This window comes from Dunckerocampus dactyliophorus, chromosome 16, assembly GCF_027744805.1.
Source record: "Dunckerocampus dactyliophorus isolate RoL2022-P2 chromosome 16, RoL_Ddac_1.1, whole genome shotgun sequence".
Taxonomy (NCBI): domain Eukaryota; kingdom Metazoa; phylum Chordata; class Actinopteri; order Syngnathiformes; family Syngnathidae; genus Dunckerocampus; species Dunckerocampus dactyliophorus.
The window spans coordinates 8,615,993-8,635,991 of NC_072834.1; the positions used below are offsets into that span (position 1 = coordinate 8,615,993).

Consider the following 19,999-nt stretch of genomic DNA (forward strand, 5'->3'; position numbering starts at 1 on the left):
AATGACAAAAATAAACACACATGCTAATGTTAATGCTAATTATCGCTGTCTATGTCCATATCTATAGCTCTCTGTCTTCATAAGTACAAAAAAACACAGGAAACCTTTGTTCTCCTCCATTGTTGTTGTTCTTGTCTTATACCGACTGATGTCTGGCTAAAATTAAAAAAAGCTAAATGATGAACGGGTTCACACTGACTGTTTGTCTTTTTTTTCCTCCATCACTCCACTCTGCCCCACCTCTTCCTTCCATGACTGCAGTCCAGCAAAGAAGATAAACTGTCCAGCCGTATTCAGAGCATGCTGGGCAATTACGACGAGATGAAAGAACCGATTGGCGAGACCCTTCCGAAGCTTAGCACAAAACCTACGAACAGCTCGTCTTCCTCGGAGGAGAAATCGGGCCCGCCTTTGTTTGCTGGCGACCAGCGAGGAGGCGGCAGCAGCCAGAGCAGTAAGTGGACTCCTGTAGGCCCCGCATCAGCAGCCTCCTCATCCCAGTCTCAGAAACGCTCCGGACTCCAGGGGGGGCACAGTAGCCAGAGGGGCAACGGTGGTAGTAGCGGCAGCAGCAGCAGCGGAAGCCAAAGACACAGCGGAGAGGTGCGGGAAAAAAAGTCGAGTAAACACAGCGGAGGGTCCGATCACTCAAAGTCTCACACATCCAGTCCGGCGAAGGGCTCTCTGAGCTCGTCCGGCGTCAACAGCCACTCGCGGAGCTCGTTGGCCGCTGAGCAGCACCACAGCAAGGAACGCTACAGGTCCAAGTCCCCCCGAGACCGAGAGGCCAACTGGGACTCGCCCTCGCGGCTTCACACCGCCTTCCCCAGCGGACAGCACTCCAATCAGGCCTTCCCCCCTTCGCTCATGTCCAAACCGGGCTCCATGCTTCAGAAGCCCACGGCCTATGTGAGGCCTATGGACGGCCAGGAGACAGCGGAAGCCAAGAGCTCACAAGCGGAAAGCTACAGCGGGCAGTCGCACAGCAGCACTATGGGGGAGATGAAGTCTAATGGCAAAGCCTCGCTGACCAAACTCAAGATCCCCTCGCAGCCTGTAGAGGTACGACTATTTATGTAGTAGTAGTAGTAGTAGTAGTAGTAGTAGTAGTAGTAGTAGTAGTAGTAGTAGTAGTCAAACGTATTTTTCTCACATTCACCTGTGCAAAGGCTTCTGTTTGGCTGAAGTAATTTTTAATAATTAAAGCTGTTTAAGGGTAGATACGCTTGCAATAGGGTTGGGAAACGTTCAACGGTAATTTACTGTATATAAGAATTTACCAGGATTTGTTTTTTTTTTTTTTCCAAGGTATCGACGTAAGGACTGTTGAAAACACATCTTGTGCATAATTATTGCTAAAACCACATTTAATGCAAATTTTGTTGCACTGTGCATCTCTCAGTTCAATTTCAGACATCAGCTTAGGAAGTAATGTGAAGCTAATTCATTCATTACCATCATAAAGCCTTTATTAACTGTGCAGACAATGTTTTAAGTAACACTGTAACATTATTAGCTGTCATACAAGTTCAAAGAGAACTTAACTATACTGAGTGTATAATATAATAAAACTAAAAAAAAACTACTACACATAATTGAGGGGGAAGAGGACGTGAAACTGAGACGTAGTGACATTTTGTAGGTATTGCTGGAATTAATAAGTTGTATGTCTGTCTCTTGCAAAAAGCTAGAGCCACAGCAAAGCACATACAGTATGTGTCTCTAATGACCAGTTAATTGCTTTAAGTTGCCATATATTCCAAACCTGCTCCATTATGTATAGTTCCACATCTCCCTAGCTAAACTTGACAGGCAATCCTTCCTAGAAATTTCAGAAAAAATCCCACCCGTGGTCGTAGAATGCTTTACTGTTCTATTGCCTATTTTTTTGTCTATTTTTAGGGGTCTGGGGACGCCAACTGCGTGGACGAGATTCTGAAGGTGTGTATTTTTTGTGAAGGTATTCAGCGTCTACAGTCTTGTGTCAGTCAAAGAGTGTTTCACAAAGCCTGCACCTTATGTCTTATTTGCACATTTTTCCCCCGTGTGTGCGTGTGTGTATTTTCTCTCAGGAAATGACTCAGTCCTGGCCCCCTCCATTGACAGCTATCCACACCCCCTGCAAGACAGAGCCCTCCAAGTTTCCGTTCCCTACCAAGGTCAGCATTGCCCAGCAGCTGCCTTTTTATTCAACGTGTCTAGATGAACGTTTTTTATAAGGTTCTATCATCTATGCTTTGTTTCAAACACACAAAAACAAACTTGGCTGCTCTTTAGCTAGCATATTAAAGTGATACGACTTATGTTCCGGCTAGTGAGTGAATGTTAGCAGATGAGACAGAATAATTGCAAAGGATGAAAGGACTAATACTGAATGTTTTCTCTCTCTTTTTTTCCACAACAGGATTCTCACTCCTTTGCAAGTGAGTAAGACACACAATTCACAGTCTCTGTTGCACGAGTGCATATTAACGGGTTCATCTCAAGACATAAATTCGAAAGTTGCAACCCCTCCAGAGCCCCAATCTTACTATGTTACATCATGTATTGCCATCACATCGACATATAATGCACATAAACCAAGACATGAATTTGTGTCAACACGAATCAAAGCTTTTTGTCCATCTCAATTCATTTTGTTTACCTTGATGATCAATAAAATATATCATATGGAATATGCACAACCGTGAAATTCAAATGCATAAACATTGAATTCCAGTGTATATATTTATTTACTGTTTATGCATTTGAATTTCACTGTTGTGCATATTTCCTTACACTAATATGTAAATGTCAAGTATTACAGCAATACGGGGCGGTGGCCTAGTGTTTAGCATGTTGGCCACACAGGAGTTCTTGAAGATCTGGGTTCATATGCCGTATCCGTTGGGGCATCACTGTGCCGAGTTGACCCGCTCGTGCATGGGTTCCTCCCAAATTTCCAAAAATATGCATGATGGGTAATTGTCCATCGGTATGTATGCGAGTATGAATGGTTGTTTGGTGACCAGTCTAGAGTGTACCCTGCCCAAAGTTAGCTCCAGCATACCACCGCGACCCCTAGTGAAGACAAGCGGCATAGAATGAATGAATGAAGGATGATTACAGCAATAACCACAACGTTAGAGGACAATTCATTCTGTTATCTTCCGTCTGGTTGACTCGGAAAGCAAGGTCAATAATTATGCAGTATTTGTACAGGCAATGTTATGTGTAATATTTTAACTGTCGTACACATGTAAAAGAAAGACCCACCCACTCTTATTGTTAATAATTACATATGAAAAGTATCCCTAGGGTAAACTACCCTACCAGAGTTAATCTTTTAGCTTCTGACTAAGCTCCAGCCTCAAGAGATAGGCTCAAGTCTTGCGTGAATTAACAGAAGTCTTGCGTGAATTGAAAATGTGTTAAATTTTGGTGTATATTTTTTATTATGCTTTTGCAACATTCAAACTTGAAGGTAACGTTTATGACAATTGGAGGCCAAATAAGGGTTGACCTGTGATCTTTTTTTGGCCCCCAGAACCATAGTTTGGGAATCCCTGCATTAAGGGAAAGGCTTTACTGGCTCTGCAAGTCTTTGTCGCTGATATGTTTGTGCTTTACAGAGCGAGGCAGTTCTTCCAAGAGCTCAAGCAGCCACCAGTCCAAAGCTTGTGATGACCAGCCAACGTATGCAATCTTATTTTGACCTAGTTATAGTGTGACCTATCCTAAGAAGTCTTATTGAAATGCATCATTCTCGTATCTCAGTATGCTGGAAGATGACCTGAAGCTCAGTAGTAGCGAGGACAGTGATGGAGAGCAGGACTCTGCCAAGAACATCTCAAGAAACAAATCAGAAAGGTTAGAGCTTTGGGAAGTCACTCAAACCTATGAAACAGACATCGAATCAGCATTTTTGTGATTTATTACATATCTGAACTTGGCTCGGTGTGTAGCAGGCACCTTTTGTGACATATTAATGTCGTTTTTTTTTCCATGGCAGCAATAACAGCGAAGGACCTGAGCAGTCCAGAGATGACTCCAGTAGCCACAGCGGCTCAGAGAGTAGCTCGGGTTCGGACAGTGAGAGCGAGAGCAGCACAACGGACAGCGAGGCCAATGAACCGCCACGGCCTGCTTCTCCCGAGGTAAAAATGGCTTCAAAGTAACTTTACAGCACCGTCTGTTTTAAGATGCTGGTGTACTCCTGATTTGCTTAAAATGTGAAAGAAAACGTTATTTTTGTGGACATTCTGAAGTATCTCACACGTGTAAAAAGAAGTGAACCTCTGTACTTGTATTTGTAGTATCTTAAGTAAGTTTGATCAAGTGTGGAATTAATACAGCTTCTCCTTGGACTGCTTAGACTGTGGCAGCTGTTGAACTCCGATGGGGGGGAAAAGCATCTCAAGTCGCACTCATTGGAGCTAACGTGTGACGCTGGGAACACTACACATTATTAGTTTAAACATTTTGTTTTTTATCTTTACATTATGCCTTTTGGTTTATTTTCCCAATTTTTGCTCATTTTGGTGTTTCATTTTATGTGTAAACTGTGCCACAGGCCAATGCAAATGGCCCCCAGGTGCTGCACTTTGTGCACACATTTGAGTCTGTATGTATGATTCAAGAAAATTCTAATGAATTAAAATGCTCTTTTCTTTCTTTTAGCCTGAACAACCAATGGCCAACAAGTGGCAGCTGGACAACTGGTTCAAGAAGGCTAAGCAGTTCTCTCCAGCGTCACCGTTGGACAGCAACAACGTCCAAACCAAGAGCAAAAAAGAGGGTAGAGATAACAGCTCAGGTCGAGGCTACAGCAGTCAGGGCGGGGGATCGAAGGATTCCTCAGCACCGGCACCAAGCAGGGACCTTCGGGCAGCGCAAAAAGGTGGCGAGAGTGGCCGCGGTCGCCAGAAATCTCCTGCCCAGAGTGAAAGCAGCACGGGTAACCGGAGGCCTGTGGGGAAGAAACAGCCTAAAAAGTCTGAAAAGCCCCCAGTGGTGGAGGAGCCGAAGGGAGGCCTGAGGGTGGAAAGCGAACCAACTCCTGAGATCCCGCCGCACCGGCCCAAAGCCGCCACCAAGGGTTCCCGCAAGCCGAGCATAAAAAAGGAACCGAAATCCTCTCCACGACCTACCACAGCTGCCGCCGCCGCCTCCGTGGACAAGCGCAAGGCCAAGGCCGGCTCCAAGTCGTCTCGCGAAAAGTCTCGAGAGTTTGTCACGAACTCGTCGTCGTCGGACTCCGAAGGAAACGACAGCATCCCGTCCTCGTCTCAGACACCCAAATACACTGAGAGCATCAGGACGCCTGTGTGCGTGTTCTCCCCGATGGAGGAGAAAGAGCTGCTGTCTCCTTTAAGTGACCCGGAGGAGCGCTACATCACAAGGCAGCCTCCGCAGCAGGTTTTGATAGTCAAGATAGGTCAGTTGAAATTGAAATTGAAATGCAAAAAAAACCCATTACAGTATGTTCTGTAAGTAAAGTAAACCATACCTTTCCAATCCCATCTCCCACAGATCTCAGCTTGCTATCTAGGATCCCCGGGCGGCCATACAAGGAGCCCGCTGAGATAAAAGTGGAGCGGGACGACTCCCAAGACAGGGACAGCAAGGACTTCAGCAAGCAGAGCTCTGAGAAGAGCTCAAGCAAGGCCAAGAGGAAGCACAAGGTTTGCAGGACTAGTTAGTGTAGCATTCTGTTATAGTACTGCTTGTAATATCCAACTAATCTTTGTATGGTCTTTTTAGAATGATGAGGAAGGCACCAAGCCAGACAGCAAGCGATGCAAGTTGGAGGAAAAGTCTCAATCACATCATAAAAGCAGCAGTAAAGAGTAAGTGTATTTAGCAGTCGCAATAACTGCTATTATTCTCCTGACAAAACACACCACAAGGTGGTGCTGTTATTTAACCCCAGAAGTCGGAATGCCTTCTGATGACTCACACAGCTCAGTGAGCTCTACAAACCACCCACTGTGACTTTAGGGTGTTTAGCCCAATCGCCACAAAATTTGGTACAAGCCATTAGGGGGACTGACTAGCACATGTCTATAAATTTTCAGCATGATTGATTGGAAAAACATGGCCACCATCAAGTGAAATGTTGTTACAGGTGCACTGGCAGGACTTGGCAACTAATTGTCCATAAGTCATTGACCGTTAGGGTCATGATTGTAAAAGTGATGTGAGGATGGATATCTGTATGGCTAGAGTGTTTTCCAAAGCATTTTTATTATAATCCATAGGGGGCGACACAAATGTCAACTTTCCAGTCATGCACACAGAGCAATGTATTTTTAAGTGAAGAAATGGTTGAAGATGAGTCCCAATCAAACAGTGAAAAAAAAAAGAGTGTATCGTGACAACCATGGTATTTAATATGGTTGTTTCAAAGTTTACCAGTCATTTTGACTTGTAACTTGCATGCTAAAAAAGTGTTTGCTCCCCTGATATACATGTACAATGTATAAAATATTTAGAAATATTCTAAATATACTGTATATATTCTCTGTGTTTATAGTAGGAGGTAGATCTTTGGGACTTGGTCATTTTAAAAGTAGCTTGCAGGCTTAAAAAGTGTGAGCACGCCTGCTCTACAACAATGCATTTTTGGTTCTTTGGGTGTTACGGGACGGTCCAATAGAGGCATGGAAAGTGTGTCCTTAGTTGTATGTTGTGTGCAAACAGATCCAAGAGGTCTTTGGAGAAGAAAGAGGAGCCTGTCCCTTCTCCGTCAATGGCGGGTCTCCAGCGCACGCCTAAAGCAGAGCATCCGAGTCGGAAGAGGACCATCAGCCAATCGTCCACGTCGCTGTCCAGCGGGGCGGGGAGCGGCAAGGAAGGGGGGCACAGCACCAAGAGCACCTCCACCTCCAAGCACAGAAAAGGCGAGGACAAGGGACGCAGCACTCGGGATGGCAAGGTATGTCATCAAGACGGCATTCTGTTTCTCTTTCTTCTCCAATGAGACTTCATCCACTCTTTCGTGCCGTCTCTGCAGGAGAAATCCTCAAAGGGCTGCGATAACCAGCTGGCTGTGCCGCCGCTCTCCACCGACGGCTCCAAGTCTCAAAGATCCAAGCTGCCTTTTGAGGATAGGTAAGCCGTGTTATCCTAAAAGCAATGCGTTTGGACGAGAGCATTGTGTTTTGATGCAGGGGGCTATGAGATGTCCATTATGCTATGGCAAGTAAACATTGCATTCATATTCTGCTTTATTTATTTATTCTAGTTTATTTAAATAAGGTTGTTTTGAAACAATTGTACATGTGGGAAATGTTTTTTTCTATGTTCATTTCAGGGCCCATTCAGCAGATCACTACTTGCAAGAGGCCAAGAAACTTAAACACAATGCGGACGCACTGGTAGGAGCTTCACACGTATATTTACATGTAATGGGATACTATAATTTCCGGACTGTAGAGCCGCACCCACTAAATTTAAAGAGGAAAAAAAAAGATTTGTACATATGTAGGCCGCACCTGTCTATAAGCTGCAGGTGTCCACTTTGTAAGATGGGATATTTAGTACACAGAATGATGTTACACAGAATTTGATTAAATAAATGCTGTCTTTCCAAACAGTGCCAAACTGTGAGTGTAAAATGGCTAGTTAAACAGTAGCATACGAGAAAAGTCATTCATCGCGGTCCTCCTCCTGCTCCTCCTGGGAACTAAAACCACTCAAGTCGTCTTGACAAGCATCACATTTGAACAGCCTCATAATTCCTTCGTCACACACTTTGTCACTCTCTCTCTCTCTTGTTCATTGTTGCTTATTGCTGTCTCGAGGCAAATTTAGCTTGAGCTATCCTCATCATTTAGTCCAGTCTTTTGAAACCTGTTGGTGATAGTGGACGATTGGCGGTCCGAGTAGTCCACACAGAAGCTGCAGTAATTCTACACTTGATTAACCTAACATAAGATGTGTCAGAGATGGCTGCATACGACTTCAAAACGTGATACTCGCTTCCACTTCACTCGTCCACGTCACTACAGTACTTCCTGAAGCTGCGTCATGACTATACAAGCCGCACGGTTCAAAGCATAAGAAAAAAGTACCAGCTTATACACCGGAAATTACAGTCATATTGTTGTGGGGGTCGTGGAAGTCAGTAAAATTGCAAAACATGCTTTGGGACATAGTATAATATACAGTGGAACTTGTTTATGTCAGCCCTCAGACTGGCTGACTTATGTCAACATAAGCGGTTGTCGACAAACCGAAACTGACCATTGCTTGCACAAAGGGCGACGATAACGGATTTTTGTTGTTTTTTGTTTTACATCATTCTCCTACATATGTGCATATTTTTATTTTTACCTCATTTTCTGTTTTCATTATGATTTATCTAAAAGAAGTACTGCAGTAATTTTGTTGAAAATGAAGTTTTCTCTCATGCACACATCTTTCCTCTGGAGTCTAACAAATTAAGGGGTGTATTGTGTTAACTGCTGTGGTAGTAATATTGCTACTACTATTTTGAATCTTACTCTGCACTGGACAAGAAGTCACTGTGTGAACACATTTTAATGCTGTGTAAGTAGACAGTAGCAGACCTGCCAACATGTAAGCATTTTTTGTACAAGTCACCCATAATGACCCTTGTATATTCACAAACGCCTTCTACGATTTCAGATTAATGGCCGATGCAGCCCTTGTCTCGTTTGTTATTGGTGCTCGGCACATTGTAGAGAGATAGAAGGCAAAAAAAACGCCATAGATGATAAAAAAAATCGAGCATAAGGCATAATGTAACAACAAAAAGTCGAAATGTTGATATTCACATTTTTTAGTCTCTTTATAAAATTTAAACGAATATAAGTAAAAATATCCGAGTTCCAGGATAGAAATGCTCTCTTTGGGTCTCAAAGTTTATGTTGACACACGAAGTCCACAACATATGTCGACATCAACTTAAGCGGGCACTTTTTAGGAATAAGACGAACATGGTGGGCCGGGACTTCAAGGAAAACTGCACTTTTTTTTAAATTTTGTCCATCATCCACAATTCTTATGTGAGACATGAACATACTCGTCTTTTTCTTGTCAGTGCATTCTAAACATATAAAAAAAGACAGCTCATTACTGCACGTACAGTAATGAGACACACCTACAAAGACTGCTATTAAAACACCTCCAAAAGCCTCCAACAAGGTATTATGGTTTTATATCCATACTGTAACCATGTAGTAACAGGTACATTCATGATAACATGTAATACTTACAGTATTTTGGTCCTTTTAAGCGTTACCGGATTACTTCCATCGTGGGCACATTGATTTCACACAGCAATATAGAAACGAATGCCTACACCTAGCATTAACTTCTCCAAGCTCAAAAACAAAAAGAGCTAAAGCAGTCGCAGCAGCTACAATAATGTAGCGTTTGGTAGTGGCCTGAGGCACGACGTGCTGCAGGCGAGTGTGTGGTGAAGTTAGTAGCTAGCCAGTGTGGTGTGGCAAAGTGTCAATACGGCAGTCATGTAGTTCGATTGGCGTAACAATGTTAATAATAATAACAATGTTGCTGTAGCTTGGTTAATATGCACGTCACTTTATATGTAAATGGAGCGTTGTTGGCACTTTTTGGAGTTTTTTTCAGCTTTATAGGCGAAATATGTGTTTCTCATTACGAGGATTCTTAGCTAAGTCTTTTTAGCTGTTTTTATATCTTTACAACGCACAGAAAAGAGAAAGACGTGTGCTCATGTCTCACATAAGGATTGTGGATGATGGGCAAAATTATTAAAAAAGTGCGGTTTTCCTTTAATGAATTCCTTGACATAGATGGGTTGCACGGTATGGTGGATAATATAAGCTAGGTTACAGTGTTTTAACAGTTATTTTATTCCCAGTTGTTTGCATTGTCTGTTCAGCTGGACCGTTTCGAGAAGGCCATCTACTACCTGGATGCGGTGGTGTCATTCATTGAATGCGGCAACGCCCTTGAGAAGAGCGCACAGGAGGCCAAGTCTCCCTTTCCCATGTATGCTGAAACGGTGGAGCTTATCAAGTAAGAAAGGAAGAAAACAAAACAGGAGTAGCTTAGTGTTCTCGTAGCTAATATGTGTTTTGTCTTCACGCTCAGGTACACAATGAAGTTAAAAAGTTACATGGCTCCAGATGCGACACCAGCAGATAAGCGTGTAGCGGTTCTTTGGTAAGTGTTCTGAATCAAGGTAGCTTTGTCATCTACAGCGGAACCTCCACAAAGTCATGGATTGCCTATTTCATACATGAGACAATAGGCAAAGATCGTAACAGGAAGTTCACAAAAACAGACAAAATCCATGTCTGTTTTTGTGCACCTATATAAAAAGAGCGCTGCAAAACCACTTTTTGGTTGTAAATCTAAACAGAAAGACTTACGGTCTGATATTCAAAGGATTAACGCTTTTTTTTGTGATGCCACCACAAAATAGTACCAGTGATGGCAAAGAAGGAAAAGTGTGATGATAACCCCAGAACCAGAAATTGCACTTGGTAAAGTGAAAGGATCTTGCTGTTTCGTATGATATGAGCTACACAGTCAATTAAATACCAGTTGCATGCAGTAAAAATAAATTTCTGGCGTACATAGCATGTAGCTATTAAAAATAATAATAATAATGATAGACTAAATGTATTATTAAATTACTGGTGTACATAGCATGTGGCGAGCGGCATGATGGCTTTTGACAAGCCTGAAAATGAGAAGAGTGGCAGCAAATGTCATACAACTTAATGTCAAAAAATCCAAACTATCCCTTGAAACGCTGACTTTACAGCAAATAAAGGCTGTAAATTGGCGCTTTGGCAAATGTAATGGAGTGCTGGACTTTGGAGGTTGCACTGCACTGTATGTATACAACACAATGCCAGTGTAGTAATCCACACACTACTTGGAATATTGAACAGTTTACCCCTTTCTCTGCCCAGCCTAAGATGCCAGTCTCTCCTCCATCTACGGTTGTTCAAGCTGAGGAAAGACAGCGCTCTGAAATACTCCAAAACACTTACGGAACAGTTAAAGGTACTTTGTTTCACTAGAACCTGAACTTCTCCACTTTTTGAGAGGATAGCATGCACAGTACATACACTAAATGGACTTTCTTGTTGTCTTGTGAGTAATGGTTCTCTTCCTCTTTTGACCAGAACTCTCTGAGTAACACCCAGGCTCCCTCTCCTGGCATGGGAAAGTAAGTCACACTGTTTGAAAATGGCTGCAAAAGGCTTATCCTCCACATGTCTACTCGTGTTTTTGTTTTGTTTTTTAATCGTGGTTTCTTCTCCTCCATGCAGCAAAGCAGCAGGAATGCCCTCGCCGGTGTCTCCTAAACTGTCACCGGGCACGGCTGGCGGCTACTCATCAGTGAGTAGCAGCAGCAGCGCCAGCTCATCTGTGACCATACCTCAGCGTATCCACCAGATGGCCGCCAGCTACGTGCAAGTCACCTCCAACTTCCTCTACGCCACTGAGGTGTGGGACCAGGCGGAGCAGCTGTCAAAGGAGCAGAAAGGTAAGCCCCCCTACACTTTTTTGCATGGAGATTCCCGAGAATACCAGCATTACAGCCAAAGCAGTAGATACGGCTTTTATACACCTGTGCCTTTTACACAGAACTCGACAATTGTGGTATGTTGCTTTTCTTTGTCCACTTTTACACTGCAAGACAGTACCCCCCTAATTAGACAACTAGATGTGTGACAACAAACTTCACAAATCTGTCGCCTTATCAGAGAATTCTCGTATGCACAGGTGTCATCCCGCCTGTGTCACTGCTCTCCCAAGCTGGAAAATCGCTGGGTTGACTTTGACACCGCAGTTTCTGGTTTGTGCCAGTTAAACAGAACAAAAAGGTGGAATTCTGTCAGTTTTTACAGGCAGTGTGAAATGGTTTCTTGTCAAGATGGGCACATTATGTTATCTTAAAGGCACAGGTAAATAAGTATCCTTGGTGGTGTAATGGTAGAGGGGACGGGTTTGATTCACGGCTACGATTGGGTCAGGAAGGGCATCTGGCGTAAAAACTAAGCCATGGAGGGAACATTTACAACATTTACCTAAAGTGGCTGTGTTATTATACACATGGCTGCAGTGCTCAGATATCTCGGTGCCCTCCATATCCTGTTTGTCTCCCTAAAAACAGGAGTCCTTCGGTCAAGAAAATGAATCATTTATCACCGTGCATTTTCATTCAACGTAGCTACAAATGTGTAAAATGCACTCCAGCTTACACTGTTGCCTCATCTAAGCTCTGGAGGCTGCTGTATCATATTCCACAGTCTCCCCTTTGCTGCAGCAGTCCATTTTCATGGTGCCCCCAATCTCCTCTTGGATAAAATGTGACCCCCGTTTTCCTTCATTGTTGTTGATTGTTGGCCTTCCAAGTGACGCTTTCCAGGAGGATTTGTTTTTGCAGTTTTACACGATACCAGCATAAATAACGCTCACATGATCTTCTGTCATTTTTTGTCAGACTTTTTCCAGGAGCTGGACAAAGTGATGGGTCCTCTCATCTTCAACACCAGCAGCATGACAGACCTGGTGCGTTACACCCGCCAGGGCCTCCATTGGCTGCGTCTGGACGCCAAGCTTGTTCCCTAGCGAGGGCTTTTTTGGCCTACACGCACAGCCACACCTCAGTGACACGCCCTCAACTCGCACAGCCCACCTCCGGTCTTCTCATATGCGGACACACACGTGTTGATGAACCTCTTACACATATCTGCAAAGTGTGTGTGTCCTTTTTTATCTACACCAGCTTGCCAAAAACTGAGCAAATTGGAACATCTCAAACCGCCGACTGCACCTCCCAGGGAGAAGCTTACCATCTTTCACATATCCACATCTTAAAAGATTTGTCCCTGAAGCGCTAGAAGATTTATTTATTATTTATTCCCTGGGCTTCAGTTAACAGGCTACTTTTTGTTTGTTTTTCCACCAAAGTACCTCCCATGAAACACCAAAGGTGCTTTAGAATTTTCAAATGAAGGTTTCTCTTTATGGTTTTTGTGCCTTCTATGTAAGATACAGGAAAACAAACCAGTCCCCGCAGTCACATTTGGATATGATATCTCATTACATTTCATCTGTTTTTAAACATGCGCCAGCAACTTTTGCTTCTTCTGACCGAGCTTCCGCACATCAACTTTAATGTCACCCGGAAATGAGTTAAGGGCTACTGCGCACTTGATTTTAGCATTAAATATCATGTTTTTAACACAAATTCCATGAAACCGAATTATCACTTACATGTAATGGAGCAGCGTGGCCTCTAGGGGTCACCATTGGGGCCTTTTTTTTAAGGCTCATAGTAATAAGATTTATTGCTGTTTGAGGCACAGGGAGTTGGCCGTTCTTCCCTTACAAATGGTTTCCCTCTGTAGCCATTGAGGAAAAAGTCACTTCCGTACAGTGTTGGCCCATTTTTTTAACCTCTTGTTTGCCCAGAGTGTATTTTTGTAACTCACAGCAGGGAGTGTTTAAAGCGGCACAGTGTGGTATCCACAAATATGCCCTTATTTACAATAGGGGTGTATAAAAGGTGGGCCCCCGTGGAAACCAATTTGAAGTTGTTATAATCACCTCTTTTATCAGCAGTGTTACATTCATAGAATAAAGTAAGAGTATATATTTCAAATAGGCTTAACAGCCAAAATAGATTTATTTATCTATACTAGGCAAACAAGTTTAAAACCATTCGACAGGTTTTAATTATAGAATGGGCAATTGTTTCTATTTTAAACAATTCAAATCCTAATTGTGCTTGTTAAGACAAGAGTACAAGTAAAAAGAAGGTGAGCAGATATTCACTGTGTTCAGTTTTAACTAAGGATGCTCATAATTAATTAGCTGATTGAATTACACTAATTAACACTGTCGAGAGGCGCTGTTTGCTATGGCAAAACAACTCACAGTAGCATTGTTCCACTCAATACACTTTTGACATGGAAACAGGAGTTAAGAACATTCACAACGAGCTTAAAAAAAAAAAAAAATTAAAATGACTAAATGGTGATGAGTCTTTTCCCAATAGTTGATCAAGGAAATGTAGTCAAATGTAGTCTTGCCGTCCCAAAGTTGGGATCATTTGGAATTACAACCATAATCAAAGCAAACGTAATGCTTTTTTTTTTTTTAATGGTGACATAATGGACAAAACCAAGGAATACTAGGGCCATATGGGGGGTAAAAACACTGAGAATAAATTGTACTTTTTTTTTTTTTTTTAAGAAGTAAAGGGATAATCTTGCAGAAGGGTCTAATTTTACAAGGAAAACTCTTATTAAAATAAAACACTTTTTTAGGAAAAAAAATTCAAACTTGCAAGAATAAAACATTTTTTTAATATGAGCGCAATCTGACAAGAATAAAGTCATAATTTTTGTTGTAAAACTCTCACTTTCTCTGATTACGTCCGTATCAGGAAAAAATGTTTTTTTTTTAATTATTTAAATGACTGTGTATAAGTTTGTGACTTTCTATACAACTTTATTCTCTGAAATTAATTCCCATAGTACAATTCTTGTTTTTCTTTTCATTGTGGCCCTCGTATCCCTTATTGACGGAAAAAGCCTTTCATCTTAAGGACTGTCCCTCCTTGTAGCTCCATCAGATTTGATCACCTACAGTGTAGCTCTGTTGACCTCATTGCTGTTCTCACTCTTCACCGGCTCCTCGTCCTCCCATCTTAGGAGGACCAAACTGTTTTTCCTCTTACACTTGAAAAAGACAAAAAAAAAGAAGTTATTTTTAAACTATGCAGGATTTTTATTTTATTTTTTAACAAAGAGCATCAATTTCTGTGGATTTTTTTGTGATTTATTTTTTTTATTTAAAAGAAACTCAAATGCCTTTTTTGCAATGTAGTGTACTAGTTTAGTACATACATATATGTATATACTGTATGTATATGTAGGTACACATACACACATGCATATATATATATATATATATATATATATATATATACACACACACTGTACTGTATATACATACACGTGTGTGTATATACACATTGGTGTGAAGTGTTTGGGAGGAAGGGAGGAAAAAAATCTAAACCTACATGGCCCTGTTTGAAAAAGTGATTGCTCCCTAAACCTAATAACTGGTTGGGCCACCCTTAGCAACAACACCTGCAATCAAGCATTTGTGATAACTTGCAATGAGTCTCTTACAGCGCTGTGGAGGAATTTTGGCCCACTCATCATTGCAGAATTGTTGTAATTCAGCCACACTGGAGGGTTTTCCAGCATGAAGCGCCTTTTTAAGGTCATGCCACAGCATCTCAATAGGATTCAGGTCAGGACTTTGACTAGGCCACTCCAAAGTCTTCATTTTGTTTTTCTTCAGCCATTCAGAGGTGGACTTGCTGGTGTGTTTTGGATCATTGTCCTGCTGCAGAAACCAAGTTTGTTTCAGCTTGAGGTCACGAGCAGATTGCCAGATATTCTCCTTCAGGAGGTTTTGGTAGACAGCAGATTTCACAGTTCCATTTAATACAGCAAGTCTTGCAGGTCCTGAAGCAGCAAAACAGCCTCAGACCATCACACTACCACCTCCATATTTTACTGTTGGTATGATGATCTTTTTCTGAAATGCGGTGTTTCTTTTATACCAGATATAATGGGACACACACCTTCCAAAAAGTTATTTTGTCTCGTCAGACCACAGAATATTTTCCGAAAGGTTTGGGGATCATCAAGTTGCTTTCTGGCAAAATTGAGACGAGCTTTAATGTTCTTTTTGTTCATCAGTGGTTTTCGTCTTGGAACTTTGCCACGCAGGCCATTTTTGCAGTGTCTTTCTTATGGTGGATTCATGAACACTGACCTTAACTGAGATAAGAGAGGCCTGCAGTTCCTTGGATGTTGTTGTGGGGTCTTTTGTGACCTCTTGGATGAGTCGTCGCTGCACTCTTGGGGTCATTTTGGTTGGCCGGCCACTACTGGGAAGGCTCACCACTTTTGTTCACCACTCATGTTTTCGCCATTTGTGGATAATGGCTCTCATTGTGGGTTTGCTGGAATCCCAAAGCTTTAGAAATGGCGTTATAACCTTTTCCAAACTGTTAGACCTGAATTAATCAGTTATGTTTTAACAGGGGGGCCATCACTTTTTCACACAGGGCCATGTAGGTTTGGGGGTTTTTTCTCTTAAGATTTATTTGGAAAAAAAACTGCATTTTGTGTTCAGTTGTGTTGTCATTGACTAATATTGAAATTTGTTTGAGCTGAAACATTTAAGTGTGACAAACATGCAAACACTTTCTCACACCACTGTGTGTGTGCGTGTGTGTGTGTGTATATATATATATACTGTATATATACACAGTATATATACATACATACATATGTATATGTGTATATGTATATATGTGTGTGTGTGTGTGTGTGTATGTGTGTGTGTAAATAGATGTGTTTTATAAGAAAAACACAGATGGTTTGTGCCATTCTGTGCCTAAAATCTGGAGGCCACTTTTTTCTCATTGGGGAAAAGACCAAAAACTCCTCTCTGGGTTTGTTGCTTATTTGCCAGGCCAGCCAATGTGTTCATACACTGGTACACTTTGTAAGTACAGCTCCTACATGGATGTATAAACTCAAGCAACGTTTTTAACACTTTTTATTTATTTTTCTTCTCCCCAACCCCACCCCCTTTTTTTTATTTTTGTCTAACATTTAATGAAAGGTGTAAATGTATGGGGGTAATTCTTGATGAGATTTCATTGTAAGTAGCAATTAATATTGAATGAATCCAGGGTAATTTGTTGTTTTTTTTCCAGTAGGAAGATGTTAACACTTGCATGTTTCTATTTAAAATGTATAAAGTGTACATATAACATTTCTTTAAAGGGGTGAATTTCTACTACCGGCTGACATTTTTATTGAAATTGAATATCTGCTGTAAATATATTTGTGAGATACTTTTATGCACATTTTTCTCGTTCTCTCTTTTTTCTGAACTGTTACAGATGACGCCCACGTCTCTTAATTGTTTTTTCTTGTTGTGATCGTATACTTTTGACCTCTGCTTCACCACCGCCATCAATGTTGTCGTCTCTGTATTTGTAAGGGAAAGTGTTTCCTTTCCCACCCTGTGTACATTGTTGATCCTATGGGTGATAATGACGATGCACATCGTGTACCAGAGTATTTAATACCCTTTTTTAATGAATTGGTCACATCTGTTTCTTAAATTTTTTCCCCCCAAAAAAGATATTTCCCGACAAAGCTGTAGCAATTTCTACAGTATCTTAGCCTACAGTATATGTACTATTAGTTTTAAGATGAAATAGATGCTCTATATATGATGGATGCAATATGACGAATTCAAAAGGTACTCGTTTGATCTTCAAACTTTTAGGTCATGTAATTTAAAAAGCATTCTTGTGAAGTGAGTATTAATTGTGACTAATGAGAGTCTGTCCTGAATATTCTTTGTATTTTTTGTCGTATTGAGAATAAAATATATATGACTTATGTTTATGACTACCTCGCGTCTGCTTTATTTTAGCAGTGCATGCACGTATAGCACGGGTAGAGAACCTGCGGCCCACGGGACATTATAGCCCCCGACGTTGTCAGGCATGCGTACAAGCACGTGGGGGCCACACAAACTACTGAGAATCATTTTGAGTTGCTACAATGACATTTTAGCAAAATGGACCAGTGTGCTGCATCATTTTTTCACTTTCATTTTTGGGGTGTCTTTGATTTCCCCCCTCTATAGGGTGATCATTTTCATTTCTATCAAATTATGTGGCATCATTTTGTTACTAATACATCACCCACTTATTATCAGGAAAGATATTCAAGATCATTTTCCCCCCAGTTTAGATCTGATGTGTTTTCGAAGTGTTCCTTTAATTTTTTTTTAGCAGTGTATATTTTTCCCCACATGTTGCAGTTACCTGCGATTGGCAGGTGACCAGTCCAGCCCGAAGTTGGCTGGGGTAGGCTCCAGCTACCCCAGTGACCCTAGTAGGTCAAGCGGCATACAAATTAATGGATGTTGAAAATAATTTGCTGTGTTTAAAGCCTTTTAAAGTTAGTATGCACCCTGCACAATCTAATGCATTTTACTTTTTTTTTCTTTTTTTTTTTTTAAATGTCAGCGGAGTTATTTTTTATTCATATATATTATGAAATATTTGATTGTGGTTGTAGTTGCTACCTTATTTATCTCTAATGCAGGTGCAAAATTTTAGAAACCCCTCTGCAATTTCACACTGCAATAATAAAATATGTATTTAATGTTATATTTTGATGTATCTGGTAGGCAAATGTATGTTGATGTATTTGCATTTGTTTTGATTTTTAATGCAATTTTTTACACTAGACACTCGAGCATTTCCATAAATGATAATTTTGTGTAATTGTAATTGAAATGCACCTTCTTGACCACAAAAAAATGGTATTGAAAGTTGTCCTGCACACACATAGCTTCTTAGGAATAAATAGCTCTTTTCAATCTGCATGGCTAGAATTAACTCATTTTTCCACAGTAGTATTGTCAAAAAATATAAATGCAATTTATTTGATTATATTACCAATTTACAGATGTTTCTAGCAATTGAGCTATTGAGGGGTTTTTTTTTTAACTAACCAATCATTTATTTTTCAGTCATATGTTTTGCCTTCAATATATGCAGAGTACGTTTGTTGTGGTTTGGTTGATTGTCAATATCACTGACGTCATTCACTTTGGGAGAAAGTACCTCTTTTCACTTGTTCCGCCCTCTTTGACCAATAGGATGCTGTTTTCTCCAACCACCCCGCCCCTTGTCACTTCTGATTGGCTATCTGGGTGTTCCATTACCCTTCATCCGCTTGTCCCTTCTCCAGGGAGCAAGGTAACGCTGCTTCTGAGGGGAAGGGGAAGGAAAGCTTATTATTTATATTACCGACTGGAGGCAACTTAACGACAAAAAAGGTGACTCTTTTTTGTTATTTTCCTTCGTGTCAAAAGAAAGAGGACGAGGCAGTACAAGAAGGGGACGGCGAAGTGAACGCGGAGCAACAGGTACGTGAAGGCGCCGCAGGTGCGTTTGCTTGTCTTGAGTTTCGGTTGTAAAACTGTCAACATGCTGCCACCTTCTTCTGCCTATACTAAACCATTATTATCTTTATTAAAATAATTACATAACAGTTTTATAGACCTGTATATTAGCTTCAGTAATTAGTTGTTTGTTTGTTTTTTAGTATTTCCTTCCGGGATTTCCAAACAGTGCCTACTGCGATGTAAGCTAATGTTAAATAACAACGCTCTCTATATTGAGCTAACTGTACACTAAAACACTATAATTTTACCTTTTAAGTGTATTCTATACATTATTTAATCTTACATTGGTTGCTATAACGCGACAATGCTGACGTTTAAGTCAATTAACGTTAATCCATAGAAAATCCATAGAAATCCATATTTTTACCAGTCAAACGTTTGGAGACGGCTTCCCATGTTATCGAATGGGAGTTTGTATCCACACTTTTGACTGTATGTATTGCATCATTTGCCTGTGTTCCCTGGTTGTCGTGACTGGTTTATATGACCGCACTGATTTTGTCAATACCAGTAAAAAAAAAATATCGTTTTGTACCTTTAGGATTGAACGTTACTTTTTGTTTCCTGAAGGTACCAATATTATGGCGTCCATGAGTCTATTGTGGTACCTTTCGGGACATAAAGGCACTGCAGTGTATGCCTGCATATAATACCTTGTTGTTCATCTGTTATTGTGAGACCAACTCAGTGTACTTCCTTCACCTCATCTCCTTGTTTCAAATTGAGCTATGGGCTTGAATTATGCACTGGGGAGGCCTTTCAACCTAATGACGGGGACTATGTTTTATTTAAAGTGGGAACAAAAGGCACCGTGGCCAGTGAATGGGTAGCTTTGGGGGAAACCAGACACTGGTGTTTTGTTCTTGGGGGCCTGAAACGTAAGCACTCATGCGGTGGGTGTCTCCCTCGTTTATACGGTGGGAGCAGCAGGACCGGCACACTGGCCTCACTGTTCCAA

General features: G+C 41.2%; 2 protein-coding genes across 5 annotated transcripts in view; both read left to right on the forward strand.

The window, feature by feature from the left end:
* aff4 (AF4/FMR2 family, member 4) overlaps positions 1 to 17,456 on the forward strand; it is a 46,163-nt gene extending 28,707 nt beyond the window's left edge. For both annotated transcript variants that reach the window (XM_054754755.1, XM_054754754.1), the window contains exons 3-21: positions 262 to 1,062; positions 1,903 to 1,941; positions 2,073 to 2,159; positions 2,405 to 2,423; positions 3,612 to 3,675; positions 3,757 to 3,849; positions 3,992 to 4,136; positions 4,660 to 5,416; positions 5,512 to 5,663; positions 5,743 to 5,828; positions 6,682 to 6,916; positions 6,995 to 7,092; positions 7,295 to 7,358; positions 9,872 to 10,008; positions 10,084 to 10,155; positions 10,914 to 11,007; positions 11,130 to 11,173; positions 11,277 to 11,494; positions 12,455 to 17,456. In XM_054754755.1, coding sequence (XP_054610730.1) covers positions 262 to 1,062; positions 1,903 to 1,941; positions 2,073 to 2,159; positions 2,405 to 2,423; positions 3,612 to 3,675; positions 3,757 to 3,849; positions 3,992 to 4,136; positions 4,660 to 5,416; positions 5,512 to 5,663; positions 5,743 to 5,828; positions 6,682 to 6,916; positions 6,995 to 7,092; positions 7,295 to 7,358; positions 9,872 to 10,008; positions 10,084 to 10,155; positions 10,914 to 11,007; positions 11,130 to 11,173; positions 11,277 to 11,494; positions 12,455 to 12,582 — 3,333 coding nt within the window. In that variant the 3' untranslated portion in view covers positions 12,583 to 17,456. The remainder of the gene's footprint in view (positions 1 to 261; positions 1,063 to 1,902; positions 1,942 to 2,072; positions 2,160 to 2,404; positions 2,424 to 3,611; positions 3,676 to 3,756; positions 3,850 to 3,991; positions 4,137 to 4,659; positions 5,417 to 5,511; positions 5,664 to 5,742; positions 5,829 to 6,681; positions 6,917 to 6,994; positions 7,093 to 7,294; positions 7,359 to 9,871; positions 10,009 to 10,083; positions 10,156 to 10,913; positions 11,008 to 11,129; positions 11,174 to 11,276; positions 11,495 to 12,454) is intronic.
* A 1,345-nt stretch (positions 17,457 to 18,801) lies between these two features.
* The window catches only part of shroom1 (shroom family member 1), a 34,793-nt gene continuing 33,595 nt past the window's right edge, over positions 18,802 to 19,999 (forward strand). For 2 of the 3 annotated variants that reach the window (XM_054755163.1, XM_054755166.1), the window contains exon 1: positions 18,802 to 19,002. The gene's annotated coding sequence lies outside the window, so the exon portion shown is untranslated. Of the gene's footprint in view, positions 19,022 to 19,999 lie in introns of all 3 variants that reach the window. The other variant, XM_054755165.1, reaches the window with a different exon arrangement.